This window comes from Rattus norvegicus, chromosome 13, assembly GCF_021556685.1.
Source record: "Rattus norvegicus strain SHRSP/BbbUtx chromosome 13, alternate assembly SHRSP_T2T, whole genome shotgun sequence".
Taxonomy (NCBI): Eukaryota; Metazoa; Chordata; class Mammalia; order Rodentia; family Muridae; genus Rattus; species Rattus norvegicus.
Genome location: NC_141546.1, coordinates 48,884,020 through 48,903,174, shown reverse-complemented (window position 1 = coordinate 48,903,174; position 19,155 = coordinate 48,884,020). Strand labels below are relative to the sequence as shown.

The following is a 19,155-nucleotide window of genomic DNA, read 5'->3' as shown; positions in this document are numbered from 1 at the left end:
TCAGTGCCAGTCACTAGTAGGTAAGATTATGGCTCATTCTGGGAATTAGAATACAACTTTATATCTGTATAGTACTTTTTACTTTGCAGCACACTTAAGCAATTTTATTTAATCCCCATAACCATACCTTGGGGCATATATCCTTATTACTCCTCTTTTAGAATGAGATATTGACACTGAATAACGTTAGGTGAACTAGGTTTCAGAGCTAGTCAGTGGCACTGCTCACTGGGCGTGGAACTTTACATGGTAGAAAGGGACAGTGGAAAGTCTATATAAGAAGTGAAAGATAAAAACTGTAGAAAAGAGGGGCTGGAGAGATGGCTCAGCAGTTAAGAGCTCTCGCTGCTCTTGAAGAGGATCCAAATTCAGTTCCCAGCTCCCACGGCAGCAGCTCACGACTATCTGTAACTCTAGGCAGAGGATTCCTGAGGATTCTGATTCTGTGGTCTCTAAGCAGGCATGTGATGCACATACATATGCAGAAAAATAATAATAATTAAAATTGTATAGAAGTATGAGGTTCCCAGAGACTGTAGAAGAGATGAGAAAGAATCTCGGCATCCTGTGTTTAGAAATGGAGGTGATGTTAGTGAGGGAGAAGGAGACGGATGAACAAGAGGACATGCATTTCTTTCTGTCTCAGAGAAGCGACAGTGCTGAGCAGTGGGGGCATGTAGGGATCATTTAGCACTCAGGACATCATCAGTAACCCCAGAGAGCAGGTCTAGTGGCCTGGCGTTAGCAGAAGCCAAATGGTTCCAGCAAACTCCTCTGCTCAGTTCTGTAGTTCTGTGTCAACTGAAATATTACTCATGTCTCAGAGCTCAGCACACATCAACTTCTGTTACCTTACCATCGAGATGACATGTTCCCCCTCTGTTGATTTTAGTAGCTGTTTTTTTGAAATTCTTTTACACTAATTTTATCATGTTACTTAATATTCAAGTTATTTGTTTTTTCCTCACCCTCCTGCTGTCCCAGTGGACAAGCTTTGGGTGTGTTTGGACATTCTTATGTCTTCTCTACCTTTCTGCATGCCATGTGGCCTTCTGTGTGTAGGTGTTCTTTAAATATTAGCTGGTGCACAGAAGTGGGTTTACCTAAGCCTTTCCTCATGTTGCTTATCACATGAGTAGATACTAAAAATAGAGATTGACCGCAGTTCTTCCATTTTAACGCTCCATGGATACAACCTCATAAAAATTATAGTTTCATGTATCTTACACGTTAATATTATTAAAAATATCAATTATATTTTGAGGTGAGTATAAGCATTTTGATTAGAAATTCTATTTTCTCTCTCTCTTTAGTCCAACTTAGATATTTTATATATCAATTCTCTATTGCTTCATAATAAACCACCTCCAAACTGAATGGTTTAAAACAGTAACCATTGAGCTAGGATCTGGCTCATCTGGTAGAGTGCTTGCTGACTTATTCAGGCCGTGGGTTAGACCCCCAGCTCTGCCTAAACCCTGGCCTGCTGACACACACCTGTAATTCTAGCAATTGGAAGGTAGAAGCAGGAGGATCAGAAATTCAAGTTCACCCTCAGTTACATAGCCGTGTGATGTCAAACTGAGCTACATAAGACTGTCTCAGTGAGAGAAAGGGAGTTAGAAACAAACCAAGATTCTCTGTGAACTCTATTCTATGGCTAGGTAATTGGGCAGCTGGATAGCTTGTGTCTTCCTTAAGGCAATGGTGTGCTGCTTCTTCATGCTTGTGCCTTCAGCTAGTAAAGCATGTGGGGGCGCATTTGGCCTTTGACGACAGTGCTCACGTTTCTGGTGTTTGCTGTGATGTTTAGGTGAGTGATCTCATCTCATCGAGCAGGCCTGCACCTATTTCTTCACATGGCCGCTGGATTCCGAAGATACTTATAGAGAGTGAAGCTGAGGGTCTCAATTGCTGACGCTTCAGAGGCCATAGCAAGTCGCCTGGCCAAGCGCAGACTTGGTGTGAAGCATGCGCTGCCTGAGCCTACAGGTTCAGGGATGCATGGTGACCGCAGGCCAGTACTGTAACCAGTACTGTAACCTGTTTCATTCTGTGTGTGCTAGGTTTCTTTGAGCTTAGCACTTAAAAAATGCCTTGATCGGGGTTGGGGATTTAGCTCAGTGGTAGAGCGCTTGCCTAGGAAGCGCAAGGCCCTGGGTTCGGTCCCCAGCTCCAAAAAAAAAAGAACCCAAAAAATGCCTTGATCATTATAATAGCTACCAAACAATAGCATTAATAACGTAAAAAAGCTTACAATAGTCAATGAGCTATGTAGTTTTAAAACGCTATTTCTAATCATAAAAATTCACTTTACGCAAGAATTAAAATTCTCTGATTAATTAGCAAATAGAGCTTTAAATATGATCTGTAACTTACTATCACACAGATGTAGCTTATAATTACCACAGGATCCATGTTGTTTACTCTGAATCTGTTTTCAGAGTATAAATTCCAGAATTATAGCTGCTAGGTCCAGGTACTGTGCTCATTATTAGTTTACACAGCCAGGTTGGTGACCCTGCTGGGCTGGGCCTCTCCTAGTTATGTGAGTTCCATGACTAAAGTTCTGCGACTTAATCTGCATTGTCTGAAATCCGTTCTACTGTTAGGTCCTATTGCAACCCCCAAGAACTACTCATTACTCTGAGTAAGCATTCCCAATCCATCCGTCCATCCGTCCGTCCGTCCGTCCGTCCGTCCACCCGTTCATCCATCCATCAGTCTGTCTTTCAGCTTTCTCTGGAGCTCTTTAGAGAACCCTGACCGACTGGAGAAGCAGCTTCCTTATTTTTCTTCCTCAGAGGCTCTGCTCTTCTTTAACATTTACAGCACCTGTTGATCCGGATCAACCATATCATCTTTGTTTTTATTATAATGCGTCTTATTTCTTTTTTATGTAATTTCCTAGAAAGCAAAGTTTAGCATGTGCATTTTCTATGTGCATTTTGTGTGCATTTGTCCCCCAGCCGAGTTCCCTACAAAACTGAACAGATTCTTCCACAACAGTCAGTTTTTACAGTATAACTATCCACATGCACTGATGCACAGACGGTTTTTATCGGAATTGGAGCCTACCAAGATAAAGGTACCCTTCAGTTTATTTTTTCTACATGTACTTTCTAGAAGTTGTTCTATTATGAGTCCAGACATTCCATGGTCCTACTAATCTGCTTTGATAATAGCAAAACTTTTTTTCTTAGTAGAAAGGGATTTATACACACTAAGATAAGATTTTCATCTTTATACTTGTTGCATCTCTTGTCTTCAATAACAGATAAAAAGCCAGAAGTGACTGTCAACCATTCCAACTCTGAAAGCAAGAGTCGGATCGTGGAGCAGATCCCAACCCCCGCTCAGAACACCTTCTCTGCCTCTTCAGCTAGGAGAGTGAGTACTTGGAATTGATTTGAGTTATATTTCTCTGTACCACAGCCATGCACAGAGGCCTCAACAACTCATTCTTGCAAAACAGTAGGAGCAGAATCTTGTTTGTATTAGGCTCTTACACCAAATTACTATAACTTGTGACTCTAAAAATAGGAATTTGCTTCTTACAGTTGTGGGGTTCCCAGAACAATGTGCTGGCCAATCCAGTTACTCACAAGGGCTGTCTTCCTGTGTTAATGCCCCTTCCTGCTGTGCCTGACATGTAGACAGGGTAGCAGTGTCTCCCTCTGAGAAGGGCACCAGCTACCCTGTTGCCTTCATTCAACCTTTGTTATTTCCTCAGAGGCTCAGGCTCCAGATGCAGCCCTGATGCTTTAAGGCTTCAATATGAATTTTAGGGGGAGGGACACAAATTCTGTCCATAACATTGCCCCTCATGTCCTTAAAAAGCCAATGCCAAACAAATATGTCTACAAATGTGTTCTAATAACAGGAAGAAAGTATCCCAGGGCCAGACAGATCCTGTTTTACCTGTTTTCTTCACAGTGAGAGCAAAGATAGCTGTGTACAGAGCAGACTGGGTAGAAGGCACGTAGCATCCAGAACGGTTTTTATGGCTATTCCTTTTTCTATTTCTCAGGAAAGGTTTAATCTCATGAGTAAGGTTGTTGTCGTGTGTGATGGGCAAGGGTGGGAGAAGAAGGACCTGTTGAAATGCCAGAGGCATTCCCGGATCAACTTTATGTAGGCTTCTCAGAAGCTGTAGGCTTCTGGCAGAGAGGTCTGAGGTATTTGGAATGGACAGTTGGGAAAATTCTGTGGCCTTAGAGGTTTTTAGTTGGCCTCCTTAGTGCAAATGAGACAAAGTGTAGCCAGGCCTTCTTTAGTCTGGGAAGAAGCATCATTGTGAATGAATCATTAGCTGGGCTTTATGTAGAGTGCTCCCCTTGCCCACTATCCAGCCATTCGCTGCACCTCAGATGCTGGCACTGCGAGGTGTGAGTGCACTTCCTACTTTTTATAACAGAACAATGCCAGCTTAAGAAATACAGACACGGGGCTGGGGATTTAGCTCAGTGGTAGAGCGCTTACCTAGGAAGCGCAAGACCCTGGGTTCGGTCCCCAGCTCCGAAAAAAAGAACCAAAAAAAAAAAAAAAAAAAAAAAGAAATACAGACACACGTATTTCCTCTGTTTTTATAAAATAATACTGGGAAGGGAGGAAGGCTTTCCAGTAGGGTCACAGTGGTTCGTAAAAAGGAGGGGCTCATAAATATTGTATATCCAGATGATTGGAGACAAGAGAAAATCTGAGTGGACGGTGGATGGAAGTGACTGACTGATTTTAGTGGTGAAGCAGCAAAGATGAGCTGGGTTTGGCAGAAAGATCCAAGATTTTTGTTTTTGTTTTTTTTTTTTTGTTTTTGATAAAGGTCCCTAGACCCCAGCAAAAAGACTGTTTCCTGGCATCTGAAGGACCAGTTATGCCCTAAAGACCCTAATCTGGTTTCTGGCTAATGCTAGCCTATGATGTTGCCCTGCTGTGCTTCTCTGTTTTTGCAGAATTGAACCTTGTATGGATATGCCTTGTATACACTAAGCAAGCACTATACCACTGAACCACATTTGTAGCCTGTTTCCCTGCTTTGTGTAAAATTGTTCATGCAGTGTTTTTGTGGTTTTAGTGCTGACACTAGATGGTAAAGTCTTGAACATGCTAGACAAGCATATTACTATGAGCTATAGTCCACTGGAGACTTAACTTTCCATTCCTGTGGTTTTGAGACAGGGTCTTCCATAGCCATAGGCCATGCTGGCCTCAAGCTTCGTGTGTAGCTGAGCATGACCTTGATCTAACAAACTTTGCCTTCTAAATGCTAAAATTATAGGCATATGTCACCATGCTCAACTGATGCTTCCTTTTTTTATATTAAAAAATTGTTTTTAATGAAATTGTGGTAGTGGTAGTGAGCTAGTGATCTCTTTGAAAGATATTCTGTCTAGGCAGAATAAAAAATATGGTGACCTTCTTTACTCCTAAAGATTTTATCTTTTAAAATTTCTTATTCAATGAAATTGTCAAACTCTTTGAAATTTCTTCTTAATATCAAATAGATTATTTTCCTAATATTATAGTTAGAATTTTGTAAAGTCACCATTAGTATTAACTTAAAATTAACTCATCACATGAGAGAGCTTGGAACACTCAGGCTGAAATGGGAAGTCTCCCTCAAATTCCTCCCCTCAGGGCTCTGGTAACCCTGTGGAAGAGGAGGCAGGAACACTTGTAAGAGCCAGAGAGGGTTGATTGAGGGGACCAAGAAACCAAGGCTCTGTTGAATCAACACGGTCAAAGCTCACATGAACTGACAGACACTGAGCAGCATGCACAGCGTACCATGCACTGGTCTGAACCAGACTTTTTGTGTATATTATACCAGTTTAATGTTTTTATGGGATTCCTAAGTGTGAGAACTGTTTCTTACACCTTCTCCTTGAGTCTATTCCTTTTGTTTGTTTGTTTTGTTCAATTCTAATATGTTAGTTTTTGTTGTTATTATTATTATTATATTTTATGATTAGCACTTAGGAGCCTGATTTTCTTTTTTCTGATGAGAGATTAAAAGGGAGGGGATCCAGGTGGGAGGCAGGATCAGGAGGAACTGCAAGCAGACAGAAGGGAAACTGTAATCATAGTATGTTGTGTGAGTAAAAGAAATGTTTTCAATAAGAGGAAATAATTGGTTCATCACATGAAAGAACCCTGCCGTTACGTATATTTATGCATTAGCTCATCCTGTTTCCTCAGACTGCGTTAGAGGGGAGAATTACGCTCATTATCACAGTTTTACAGATATGTGCATTAAGACATAGAGAAGAAAAGTAGCTTGTTTTTAGGGACCCAGCAAGTCAAGAGGAAGTGTATCACTGAAGCGCAGTCTGCTGGTGCTCCGAGACAGTGCTGGTTCACAAGGACAGCAAAGGGGCTCCTTCCTCTCTCGGAGCAGGCTTGTGGGTAGGAGCACCAAGGATGGGAGTTCACTGCTGGCTTCTGAAGGAAGAGCCCTTGGGAGAACTAGCATCTGCCAAGTGAGTAGGCACAGGGGCAGCAGCCTGCCTGGGCTCTGTTCTAGTACATCCAAGGCTGCTCCACTGAACTTGATCAAGTAGGGAAAAGAAATAGGGCAAAGCGGACTAGACCACCAGAACTTTTCTCCCTTCTCTTTCTTCCCCTATAGTTGTCCGGTCTTTTCAACAAGGCAGAAGAGCCTAAAGATGAATCTCCTTCTTCATGGAGACTGGGACTCAGAAAAACTGGTAGCCACAACATGCTGAGTGAAGTGACCAATCCCAGGGAGGCCCTCAGGGACCGAGGCTCTTCCATCTACCGTTCCTCCTCAAGCCCTCGGATCTCCACTTTGCTGGATGACAAAGATAAGGTGCATGGGGGACGGAAGGGTCCATGCAGGGGATGCCAAGGCAGTGTGCTTCCCTGAAAGTTCAGTCACGACAACAAATGGAATTGTTTTTGCTAGTCCCCAAGTTGACTGTGGAAGTGCAGACTGTGAAGATGTTTTTAAGTGGAGAACAAAAGTAATTCCTCATTACAAAAGGAGGAGTTTTGGGATATGTATTTGGTGTCTGTAAAAAGGAGTTGATCTGGTCACTCTAATAGTTTCATCAAGCAGTTATTTAGTTGCTAGCATTTTCTTGGCCAAAAAAGAAATCCTTTAAAATAGTTTTTCCTTCCAGCTTTTCTTATGTCTCGTCTCATCTCGTCTCGTCTCTTCTCTTCTCTTCTCTTCCTTCCCTTCCTCTCTACCCCAACTTTCTGTCTCTCTCTGTCTCTGTCTCTCCCCCTCTCTCTCTCTCCCTTCCTCCCTCCCCTCCCTCCCTTTCTCCCTCCCTCCTTCCCTCCATCTCCCAGCCCCCCCAGAGCAGAACAGTGACTGAGGAAAAGTTGAACATGGCCCAAATGGTTCTTCTAAGTACCAGAAACACTTACTCTTTTGATGCTTAGAAGCAGAGTTGAACTTTGAACTCTAACGCAGCAGGGCACATTAGCACTTAATAGCTTATTGATTCTTTATCAAAAATTAAGACAGGTTGGCCTGGATCTTGCTATGTTGGATCAGTCTTCCAAGTGCTGGAATTCCAGGTATACACTACCATGCCCTGCCTGGTAGAAAAGTTTAACCTGTGATTTTTTTTTTAATTTATAGAAATATATGATTAGGCCAACTTCACAAATAGTTCACCATCTTATTCATCAAAGAAGAATTTGGTTCTAGATTGTACTAGGCTTACTCAGTATTCTTATCTGGGTTCTGGTTATCATTGTCCTCTTACTATCTTGCTTTTCTGGAGACTACTAGAAGAGATGAGGGCCAGCAGTTGGATGAGCTGCATGATGTCGGTCGTATGTGTCCCCAAGAAAAAAATAGCTGGAGGTGGAAGGAGATCTTTGCCCACAGGGCATTACACGGAGCTGCTGTGATTCCTCAGGCCCCTCACTCCCCTCAGGGCTGTGGCTCCTCAGGCCCCTCACTCCCCTCAGGGCCGTCCTTTGTATTAGCTGTGCTGTTTTCTTCACTGGAACATTCTGACTTTCCTCTTGAGAATTATTTCCCTCTCTGTAGGATATTGCGGAAGGAAAGGTAGGAATAAACATTGGAAAGCTCACCTTTTGTGATACTACTGGAAATAGAATTAAAGATGAATCCAGATATGAGATATGTAATATGTAACCATTCCCCTCTCCACTTTCTATCCTCAAGCAGGGGCTTCTTGAGATTTAAGGAAAGTCTCAGTGCTGTAGCCCTGGCTGGCCCTGAACGGAAATTTCCTGCTTTTGCTCCCGAGGGCAGGGGTCGCAAGTATGCCACTGTGCCTAGCACGGTCCTGCTATTTTACCAGAGTTGCTTATGCTGTGTCAGCATTGAACCTTTCTTGCATTTTACTTTCTTTTATTTTATAGGAAAGAGAAAACAGAAGCTATTTCAGTACACTAGTACCCCGGAGGCTCAGTGGCACAAGTGACATTGAAGAAAAGGAGAACAGGTAATCACAACACATGCCAGACATGATTTCTTTTAGCCCTTGGGTCATGGTGACCTGGCTCTTCTTCCTCTGCCTTTTCCCACAGATGTTCTGGGTACCTTATGGAGTGCTTGTCCCTCTGCTCAGAGTATACCTCCAGGCCTTCTCTCTTCTCTCTGCCAGTCCTTCACCCTTTAGATTATAACTCCAGCTTAGGCAGTGCTGTCTGTAGGACCCTGACCCTTCCAAGTGTGAGTTAGTTTTTGGGCCCCAGCAGGTCGTGTAAAAGCAGTCTGTGTCTGCCACACCTGTGTACTGAATACCACATAGAAAACATTGAATAGATCGTTTACTTGAAAGCATCAGCTTCTAATTAGTAAGGAAATAAATTTTAATGCCTTCCTCATCAATTAAATGAATAAAGGAGATTAAAAATATTGCTACACTTTAAGGCATACTCAAACTAGACCCCCTTTTTTGAAGGTGTGCAGCCCAGAGATGCTGAATCAGAATCTGAATTTTGGCAGATATTCCTAGGTGATTCAGTAAACATTAAAACCCATTAAGACCCCCAGTTCTCGATTATGAGTGTAAAAACCTATGACAGGCCCTTCTGGACATCTTAATACTGTAATGATAAGGAGGCACCAGCAGCCCCCTGCCCTTTTCCCTCTGTAGAAACCTCATTCGCTCCTTTGCAGCCTGCCATTCTATTGGCTTTTCTCTCTTTGTAGTCCAAATTGGTGTAGGAGTCATTGTGTTGTTGTTCTTCCTTGCCTCTCCAGAGAGTCAGCTGTTAATCTAGTAAGGAGTGGCTCCCACACCAGGCAGCTGTGGAGGGATGAAGCAAAGGGAAATGAAACCCCACAGACAGTCGCTCCTTCCACTTACACGTCAACTTACTTGAAAAGGTACCGGCTGCAGAGGGGAGGGAGGTGACTTCCTCACTCTGACCGTGGGGTATGGGCAAAGCTTGCATGCTTTTATATCTGATTAGCACCACAGAAATGAATGGCTTTTAGGTTTCTTGGGATCAACATTTTCACTGATTTCAGATTAATTGTTCTTTAATGAATTAACATTAGCCCATTCCAGTCCCCACCAAAGACCTGACTTTATACTCCATCCTTCAGCCCTATTAAAACCACAGTCTGAGGCAGCATCTGGTGACCTCTGGGGAAGGTGGGACATATGCACTCTGTCTAATCCTGGCTTTCCCTTTTGTAAAACTAGGGCAGGTTCATCTCATGTTATACTTGAGGGTTGGGAGAGGAAGGGCATCACAGGGTGGTAAGGAGTGGGAAATGGGGACAGTTTTCTGTTGGATTTAAGATATATCATATTGAGCCTGTTAATTTAGGGACTTGAGTTGTTTTTATTTTTTATGACTTTAATGGCCCTCAGATCCATCAAGATGTGAAACTCGCAAGTTTGGTGTGCAGAGAAGGTACATGGGTTTCCTTTGCTCTCATCTATACTCTCTTTCCTGCAGTTATTTTCTTTGCCACAAGCTAGCCAGCAAAGCACCTCTGCCAGAACCATTAAGCTACAAGAGACACGAGAATATTTTGGTTTGAATTTTGCTGCTGATGTAGAAGAATCTGTTTTTCATTGCTTACTTTGAGTTCTTTCTTCACTTCCACTTAACCCTTCTAGCTGCCACCTTCTGCCTTCATCATTGGGCTTTCTAGATGGCCACCCAGAAACAGGCTTTAGCCATGCCTTATATGAGCAGATTAGATGTTTGCAATCCAAACTATTTCTTCCCAACAGGAAGACTCTAAGCAAGTAGTCAATGTTGGAAAATGGGAAACAAGCTATAATAGAAAACAGACATAGCTGCCTTTTAATTCTTCAGTTTAGCAGGTACATCCTAAGAAAGATCTTGATTTTGAAAGTATACAAGTACAGCTTATTGATCTCAATAGCACTTATTTTATGTATTTATTTATATAGACAGGGCCTCATGTAATCTCAGCTGGCCTTGAACTTACCCTGTGGCTGAAATAACTGAAATTTTGACCTATCTGCCTCTACCTGCTCAGTGTGCAGATTACAGGCATTTATCACTACGAGTTTATGGGGCTAGAAACTGACCCCAGGGCTTCCTGCAGGCTAGGCAAGAGTACGACCAACTGAGCCGCATCCAGCCCACTGGCTATTACACAGACAGGAGGTTGGGGTTTCATGAGGGGGTCACATATTTCTCTTAAAAGGAAATGCTTTGCTTTACCAAGATATATTACTTATCTCTTACAGTCAAATCCAGCATCAAAGAAAGCTTCTCTAAGAGAATAATGTTGTAGATGCAGGAAAAAGGAAACTCAATTTAGTTTCCAAATGTGGAGTCACCTGGGCTGAGGTTGATGTTTGTGGCCCACTCATCAACAAATGGGTTTGAGTCGCTTTGCTTTGATGTAGTTTGGGGAAAGTTAGAGTGAACACAAGAAGAAAGGGCTGAAAATTGTGCTTAATTACATGAGCAGCTTTTGAGGAAAGATCTACAACTTGCTTGATGCCTTAGATTTCTAGCGCTCCCTTTCTGTGACCCTACCATGATATTCCTAAGAAGAGAGAATTGTGTGCCACCACCATTTTAAAGAGAAAGAGCAAGGAGGAACCCCTTAACCCTGCTGTGCTAAGCCTTGGTCTTCCTCACATCTTCTGCATCATCTCTTATATTCAGCCAGGAAGTGATCTCATACAGTCCAGTAAAACGCCTCTTTGCTAGTGAAGGTTTCAGAGCGTTTTATCATCACTGCCCCCCCCACCCCCCAGGATCTCAGCAATGTTACAGTCAGAAAGCATCTTACAAACTCCTAGCCCAAACAATGTTTCCTGCAGTGAGGCAGTCCCTACTGTGTTTAGTTGAAAGCAAAGAAACAAAAACCCTGGCTTTTTTTTTCTGCCCACACACTATTACTCTGTGGAGTTAAAGCTTTACATCCTCCCTAAGACCTTTTTCTCTAAGCTAAATATCTGCAGCTTCCAAGCCATTTCCCTACCAGCTCCTTTCTCTCCTGTGCTTTCTGTTTTGAACTTGAGACCTCCCCCAATTCTTGGGTCCTCTGGCTTTTGCAGCATTTCTTCTCTCTCGTGTAGGTGGTTGTGTCGCATGATGTGGGGCCTTGGGTTTGATGGGGATTTTCTCTTCTAATAGTCTCTTGTTCTGTGTTCTACTTTCTTGCTCTCCGTTGGTGAATGCCACCTCTCCTCCTTTATTCTTTTGAATAATTAATCAGAACAAAAAATCATCCTTCAAAGAGTGATGATTGCTTCACTCTCGGGTGATTGCTGCTGGAGACTCGGCCCTGGCTAGAGTTACCTCTCCACGTCTAGGTTGCCATGCCATCTTTGGCCTGCGTTCCTTTCACATGCACAGTGTGGGTGGGAAGGTGGTGTTGGGAAAGGGTGGGTGAGCAGCATGTCCTGAAGAAAGTGACTGTATGCTGTTTTGCAGTGCTTCATTTGGTAAAAGTAGTGACCCCACAAGTCCCTACATTTCAGCCAATCGCAATTCATCTCCTGCTACCTCACCCATTACCATTGGTTCATCAACCTCTCGGGGCAGCCAGTGGCAGCCTGCCTCTTCTTGCCCTGCACCAGTCAGTACAAACACTACTGCATCTGTGCAGCACGTCAGGTAAGGCCTCTTGGAGCCATTTGAGTTGCATCGTCACAGTTAATGCTTCCGAAAACACATATGAGATCTGAAGCAAAGAGGCTTTGTCAGTGTAGGAGCAAGTTTAAATTCCTGTGACCGTAACCAGAATTTACTGAAGATGCTTTTGTTTTGGTTTACTAGCTGGTCAACAGTTGCTCATTGAGTAACATTGGAGCCACGTCATTGTCTTGATGTTCAGGGGTTGGTGAACATAGCACGATTGCTTTCATTACTTAGCCACCTTTCCAGTTGTGATCACAGTTTTAGAGTCAGACCCAAGATAGTAAATCATGTATTAAAAGTGTTGTTATATATTTTACTTATTAACATTCTAGTAAGAATCTTATGTAGTCTTTTAGAAGATGACAAACAAACTCAGATTAGAGGGAAAGCTAATCCAGGTTGCAAAAACCTCCTGATAGCCTTCTGAGAAATGCGAATTAGTACTCCTGTGGGAGCAACAAGAGAAGAGAGAGGTCTGTGTTTTCAGGAACTGTACTGGGAGCGTATCATTCTGGTTTTTCTATTCATCTAACGACAGCATAGCAGACTGTGGTTGTGAAAGCATGTCAGGATTTCAGTTCCTTTTCTTTGTTGTTGTTTGGTTTGATTGTTTTGAGACAGGGTCCCACAATGTAGGCCTATAATAGCTTTGAATTCGTTATCTAAACCCAGGTAGCTTAGAACTGAATGCCTCCTAAGTGCTGGGATTAAAGACATGCACTATCACACCTGGCTGACACTCTCTCACACACACTTAATTTATGTGTTTGTGTGTATACCTGCTTGTCTGTATGTGTACAGTGCCTGCTGAGGCCAGAAAAGGGCATTTGACATGGAACGCCATTTTGAGGTGGTTGTGAGCCACTTGTAGTGGGTGCTAGGAACTGAACCAGGGTCTTCTGTATGAGTATCAAATTCTCAAAACCAGACAGACCATTTCTCCAGCCGTCAGCTACACTACAGCTTTTTACCCTTTCCTGGGTGTTGGAGGCTGTTTTGTTTTGGTCGTAAGGCTTTCTAGGTCTTGTGGTAGAATGAGAAATAAAGAAATAGAAATGATGGTAGTGTTGTTGCCAGAACACCTGTTATGGTGGTGCTTGGGTGATATTTGCCAGCTTACTAGATGTCTTTCCCTGAAGCAAAGTCACCATTAATTTGGTTAGGAAGAACTATTTCATAATGCATTATCATTAACACTGTTATAATTATGTAGAGATTTCAGGCTTATAACCCCATTAATAATACTGTGTAGTTGCATAAAATTTATTAGAGTCCCATAATAATACAGCTGTGTTGGCCTTGTGTATATTATCACTAAAGATGAAGAATGCAGACAGGAGGATGGGAGCTCAAATGGTTTTACATGCCTAAAGGACCTGGGTTCAATCCTCAGCACTGAAGAAATCACAGATGAAACTGGGCAAAATTTTGTTGAACCCCGTTTTGTGACAGGCACTGGACTAGTTTCTCTACAAAAAGGATTCGTATGCTGGGATTATGTTTACTGACAAGTAGCAGGAAGTCTCTATAATATTGCTTTAAGTATAATAAAGCTTCTTCCTTCTTTCTCAGAAGTAAGAAAGTCCAGAGACAGGCTTTCAGAGTAGCTCCAAAATCACTAATAGATCCAGCGCTTTTTCTTTACTTTCTGGATTTTATTTCCAGGGCTTGCTTCACAGTCCAGAGTAACTGCTAGAGCCCTAGCCATGGTGGCTCCATTCTGCGTAGGACGTGATAGGCAAAGAGAGACTTCTAAATTAGTACTCTTTCCAGAAACACTACATCTACGCTGTGTCTCGTGGGATATCTCGTAGGAGGCAATGAATATTAGTCAGGTAACCCCTGCCTTGGGCATTCATGTCATTTATATTTTTGTAAGTAGTCCCCTGGCGTATTAAGCACTGTATGTATTTTTAAATGAGGAAAGTAAACCAGAAGCTTAATCATCTGCCCAGATCACATAACCATTGGGGACAGGTTTCATATCTGCATGATTCAGTATTATTTTCTGTATTGTGTAGGTGAAGATATAAGATCTTTAAGTCGGTTGTTGTACTACGTGGCCCCATTGTGCAGCTCCCGCTCCTGTTGTAGAACTTTCCCTGAAGCTCTGAGCAGCCTGCTTGTCAAGTCAGAACATGCTTCAAACAATAGTAACATCCCACTGCACAGGAAAATAAAATAAAATTTCTGTGACTTCGACAGTCTAAGAAATTGCAGGTTTGGCAGGATGGCTCAGCAGGTAAAGGTACATTGGGCACAGGTTGGTCACCTGAGTTTGAGCCTCGGAATCCATGTAAAGGAGTTGTCCTCTGACGTCCTCACATATATATTGTGTGTATACAGGCATATTAATAAATAAAACTTAAAAAAAAGAAACTGCAGAGAAGCTAAAACACATTATTAACCCAAAAAGAAACTTCAGTGAGCTTTTGTTAAGTATGAGCTTACAGAAAGGAGTTTTTTGTTTGTTTTTGTTGTTGTTATTGTTTTGTTTGCTTGATCTTTTTGTTTTTTGTTTTGTTTTGTTTTGTTTTTGGTTCTTTTTTTCGGAGCTGGGGACCGAACCCAGGGCCTTGCGCTTCCTAGGCAAGCGCTCTACCACTGAGCTAAATCCCCAACCCCTTGTTTTGTTTTTTGGTGGGGAGGGTGGAGTCTGTTTCCCAGACTGGTCTCAGTTCTTAGGTTCAGAGACTCCTCCTGCTAAGAGCTATAGGGTGTGCATTGTTCCTGGTTGGCCCCACATTTCTTTTTTTTTTTTTTTAAATATTTTATTTATTTATTTATTATATATGAGTACACTGTAGCTGCCTTTAGACACACCAGACAAGGGCATCAGATCTCATTACAGATGGTTGTGAGCCACCATGGGGTTGCTGGGATTTGAACTCAGGACCTTGGGAAGAGCAGTCGGTTCTCTTAACCACTGAGCCATCTCTCCAGCCCCCGGCCCCACATTTCTTATGGCCACGCCTCTTGTTAGTTTTATTAGTATTTCCTGTATACAAATAAATTTGAGAAATTATTTATCTCCAACTTTTTAGATAAGAAAATGAATATAAATATCATCTTATGCTGAGATATTAATTCCTCCTGGAGAAGTAGCTCATTTTTTAAGATGGAGTTTGTATCTTCAAAAGTGTTATATTTTTATGTTTCTTAATGCCATGTTTAGACTTCATGGTTTGGTTTCTTTTTTACATTTATTCTAATAATGTGATTATCTGGAAGTGAGCTTATAGCTATTCGTAAACATTTCTGATAATAACTGTGAGTAGGTGAAAAACAGATTTTTTTTTTTTTTTGGTTCTTTTTTTCGGAGCTGGGGACCGAACCCAGGGCCTTGCGCTTGCTAGGCAAGCGCTCTACCACTGAGCTAAATCCCCAGCCCCGAAAAACAGATTTTTAACATTCATGCTTCTCATTGCTTTTCCCATCTCTGCAAGTATCAGTTTGGATCTCTGTTACCCCAGCAACAAGCTGTGACATCACAAATGATAGCTTTTTGGGTGGAAAGCCAGTGGTTGCTCCTGACTCTTTGTTAAGAAACAAAGATCTTCTTTCCACAGAAGTGACTCTAATCACACAGCCTGCTGTTGCAGTCTGTAGTTAAGGTTGCATATAGATCCTGCTCGCCTTCTGCTTCGGTCTCTTACGTAGGCAGCTATGAAGGTAGAGAATTAGGCACTTGGCTAAATGGAAGAAAGACTGCAGTTGCTGGACTAGGTGAGAGAGAGCCAAATAGGCTGAGGTTGTAGAATACTTTTCAAATGGAGAACTCAAGAAGATCATCAAATCTAGGCTGAGGACTGCCACAAAGACTTCCCCTGCCAAGAACTGAGGGAAGGTGGAGACTAACATCGTAAGTGATTCTAGTGTCTTCTTCACCTGGAGTGAGAGCCTCTCTCTTTGTGCATGTGCGGAGGGAGGTCAGGTGGCGGTGAGTCATTAAGACACTCCTGCATATGTCAGTATCTTGCCTTGGCCACAGCTGATTTTTGTTTGTTTGTTTTTTAATGTCATGTAAAAATATCCTGTAACAAATAAGTCTGGGCAGATGTCAGACTAAATGTATAATCATACTGCTCCAGATTTACAAGCTCAGAATTAACAAACCAACAAACAAAATCTGAGCAAGAAGATTCTCATTAGACCTGTGCCTTCTTTCTCTGTGCCAGTGTCTGCTGTACACCATGCCTGACCTTCTCGTTTTGCTCCTGTCTTCTCTTAATTCCAGGACTCCTTACAAATCTCAGGCTGACTCAACAGCAGAGAGAACAGACAGCGGCTCCTCCAGCACCCCCCTGTGTGTGATCACCAACCGCCCTGCACCAAGCACTGCCAATGGGGTTCCAGCCGCCACGGTGCTCTCCTCCCCTGCAGCAGACGCCTCTGTGGAACCCCGGGAGCAGAGGAGGTATGAGCTTGCCGGTGCATTTGCAGGACTCTGCCTTGAGAAAAGAGACAGAGAAGTGGGTATGAAGTGTCTGACCCAAGCTCAAACAGATCTTAATTTTACTGTTGAGTTATGTCTTAGCTTGGGAGGTTTTTGTGGTTGGTAGAGGTCTTATTTCTGACTGTTTAGCAGTTGTTTAGCATTATGTTGTGTGTATAGTCAGAGTCTTTTTCCCTACTTGTCTTATAATTGACAGGCATATTTTTGCCTTTTGTGATGGGGAGCTTAAAGCACAGAGAAAGATTCTTTGTTTTGTTCTGATTTTTCTGTGATCACTTTGTGTAGCAAAGTAACACTGTGATAAAATGCTCAAAGAAGCAGTGCTGGGTGCATAGATTTAATTCATGTGAGAATAATACTGGGGAAGGAAAAGAACATTTATGGTAATGTGGGATTGTCACTCGCTTGTCCTAAGTTGTTGAGACTTGCTGTGTAGCCCAGGCCAGCTTTGATCTCTTGGCCCTCTAGCCATAGCCTGCTTGAGACTAGGAATGCAGATGGTCACTGTCATGCTCTGCCACACTGCAGTGTTTAATTTAGAGAAAAATTCCTAGAAAGCAGATGTAGATTTGAAAAAGAGCAGAACTTTTCAGTTGTTGGGATTAAGAGATTGTGGAGTGTGACAAAAGGAAGAGCCATTGAACATTGTGACAAGCTTGAAGTCCCATAAAATCCCATGGGGCTGTGGGGTAGGGTTTTTTAAGATTACGAAAAGAACAAACTTTTATCAAGGTTTAGATTTTTAGTTCTCTCTCTCAGTATGTACGTATATGTGAGACACCAGGAAATGTACCCTAAGAGCTACAGTGGCTAACGTTTTAGTTCTTTGTTTATTGTGGAGATAACGCAAAGCGCACATTTAGAGAAGGAGGGAGAAGCAGTGTTGTAAAACAGCATGTTCCTGCATTGTTCTTTCCATAACAGGTCAAGGAAATCAGTGGCCTGGGCTAACAGGGTTGTGAGCCAGTAGTCATCCTCTTTTCTTTTTAAAAAGACATGTTAATTCATGTGTATGGGTGCATGCCTGCCTGCATGTGTGCATGCATGTTTGCTTGTGGATCTGTGTGGCTAGTGCCCTTAGAGGCCAGAAGAAGGGGTCAGAGATCCTGTAGCTGGAGTTAGAGGAAGCCATGAGCCTCCTACTACAGGTTCTGGGACTCAAGTTCAGGTCCTCTAGAGGAGCAGCAAGTATTCTTAAGGGCTGAGCTATTCCCTCGCCTCTCACTTGTCCTCTTCTAATTGACTTCTAGCCAAGTGAATATTATAAGTCACTGGTGACTGTGTAGTGCTCATACATTTACTCTGGTGCACAGGCAAGTACCGTCAGTTTCTTTCGAAGAGCAGCCTTTCATTAGCCAAAGAAGAAATCACTCTTTAAAAACGTTTCTTAGGGTAGGGGATGTGATTCCATTGGAAAGTGTTTTTTGTACAATTACGAGGACGAGTTTGGATTATCAGCAACCACAAAACAACAGGACACAGCATCTCATATCTGTAATGTCCACACTCACTGATCAGGCAGCATAGCCAGTTCAGTGAGAGACCCTGACTCAAAAACTTAAAGCGGAGAAGCAGTTGAGGAAGACACCGTCCCCTGCACACAACCATATGTGAACATGTACTTACTCATACAAACACATACACCCACACTTCCCACACACAGTGTTTCCTAGCCGAGAGAATTTAAGCAAGTTAGATACATTAAGATTATGACCCTTGGGGGTTGGGGATTTAGCTCAGTGGTAGAGCGCTTGCCTAGGAAGCGCAAGGCCCTGGGTTCGGTCCCCAGCTCTGGAAAAAAAAAAAAAAAAGAACCAAAAGATTATGACCCTTGGAAAGAGGAGAAATCATGTTTGTTTTCAGGCTGTATGGAATTGCAGCTTCTATTAGAATCATAGAGAGCCACTTGCCTCTGAATTTTGTAAACTACAGTAAGCACTTTACCAACTGAGTCAGATTTTGATTCTGTTTTGGCTGTTTTGTCAGTCCAGGGCGATCCACCAGGCACCTTCCCCTTGACAGATAGCGTGAGCCGGTCCATTTCCTCAAGAAGTAGCAACTCTATGAACAAAGAACTAGCTGGGCGTAGGTGGTGCACACTAATCCCAGCACTCAGGAGGCAGAGGCAGGGTCTCTGTGAGTTCCAGGTTAGCCTGGGATACATACTGAGACCCTGTCTACATAAAACAAATAAAAGAGTAAAAACGACTAAGTGGAGACATTAGTGAACTGTAAGTATGCTGTATCCAGATGTACAGTCCATACATGCACAACATTGATTTTGTTTCTTGGAGAACAGGTCTTGCTGTGTCTTTCTGGCTGGCCTGATACTTAACTCTATATAGCTTGCCTTGAACTTATGGCAGTTCCCCTGTCTCAGCCTCCTGAGTGCTTGGATTACACATAACACTGTAACTGACTTCCTATACAAAATTACTTTTAAAGATTGTATAAGATAACCTCTGTGTTATGTGTGTAGGGTGGATGTGTCAGTTTTTGGACACTAAAAAAAAGAAAAAAAAATCTGAGAGGAATTTGTTTCCAGGCCTGTGGTGAGGCCAACATCATGATGGGAGTGCAGACAAGCAAAGCTGCTCATTCTG

General features: G+C 42.6%; 1 protein-coding gene across 16 annotated transcripts in view; it reads left to right on the top strand.

The window, feature by feature from the left end:
- The window catches only part of Ppp1r12b (protein phosphatase 1, regulatory subunit 12B), a 197,918-nt gene that overhangs the window by 65,736 nt on the left and 113,027 nt on the right, over positions 1-19,155 (top strand). For 14 of the 16 annotated variants that reach the window (XR_015635213.1, XR_015635215.1, XR_015635217.1 and 11 more), the window contains 5 exon segments: positions 3,278-3,390; positions 6,629-6,829; positions 8,368-8,450; positions 9,215-9,340; positions 16,334-16,513. Coding sequence is in view for 10 of the 16 variants with exons in the window: in XM_087580779.1 (XP_087436905.1) it covers positions 3,278-3,390; positions 6,629-6,829; positions 8,368-8,450; positions 9,215-9,340; positions 16,334-16,513 (703 nt within the window). In the remaining 6 variants the exon portion in view is untranslated. 16 annotated transcript variants of the gene reach the window in all.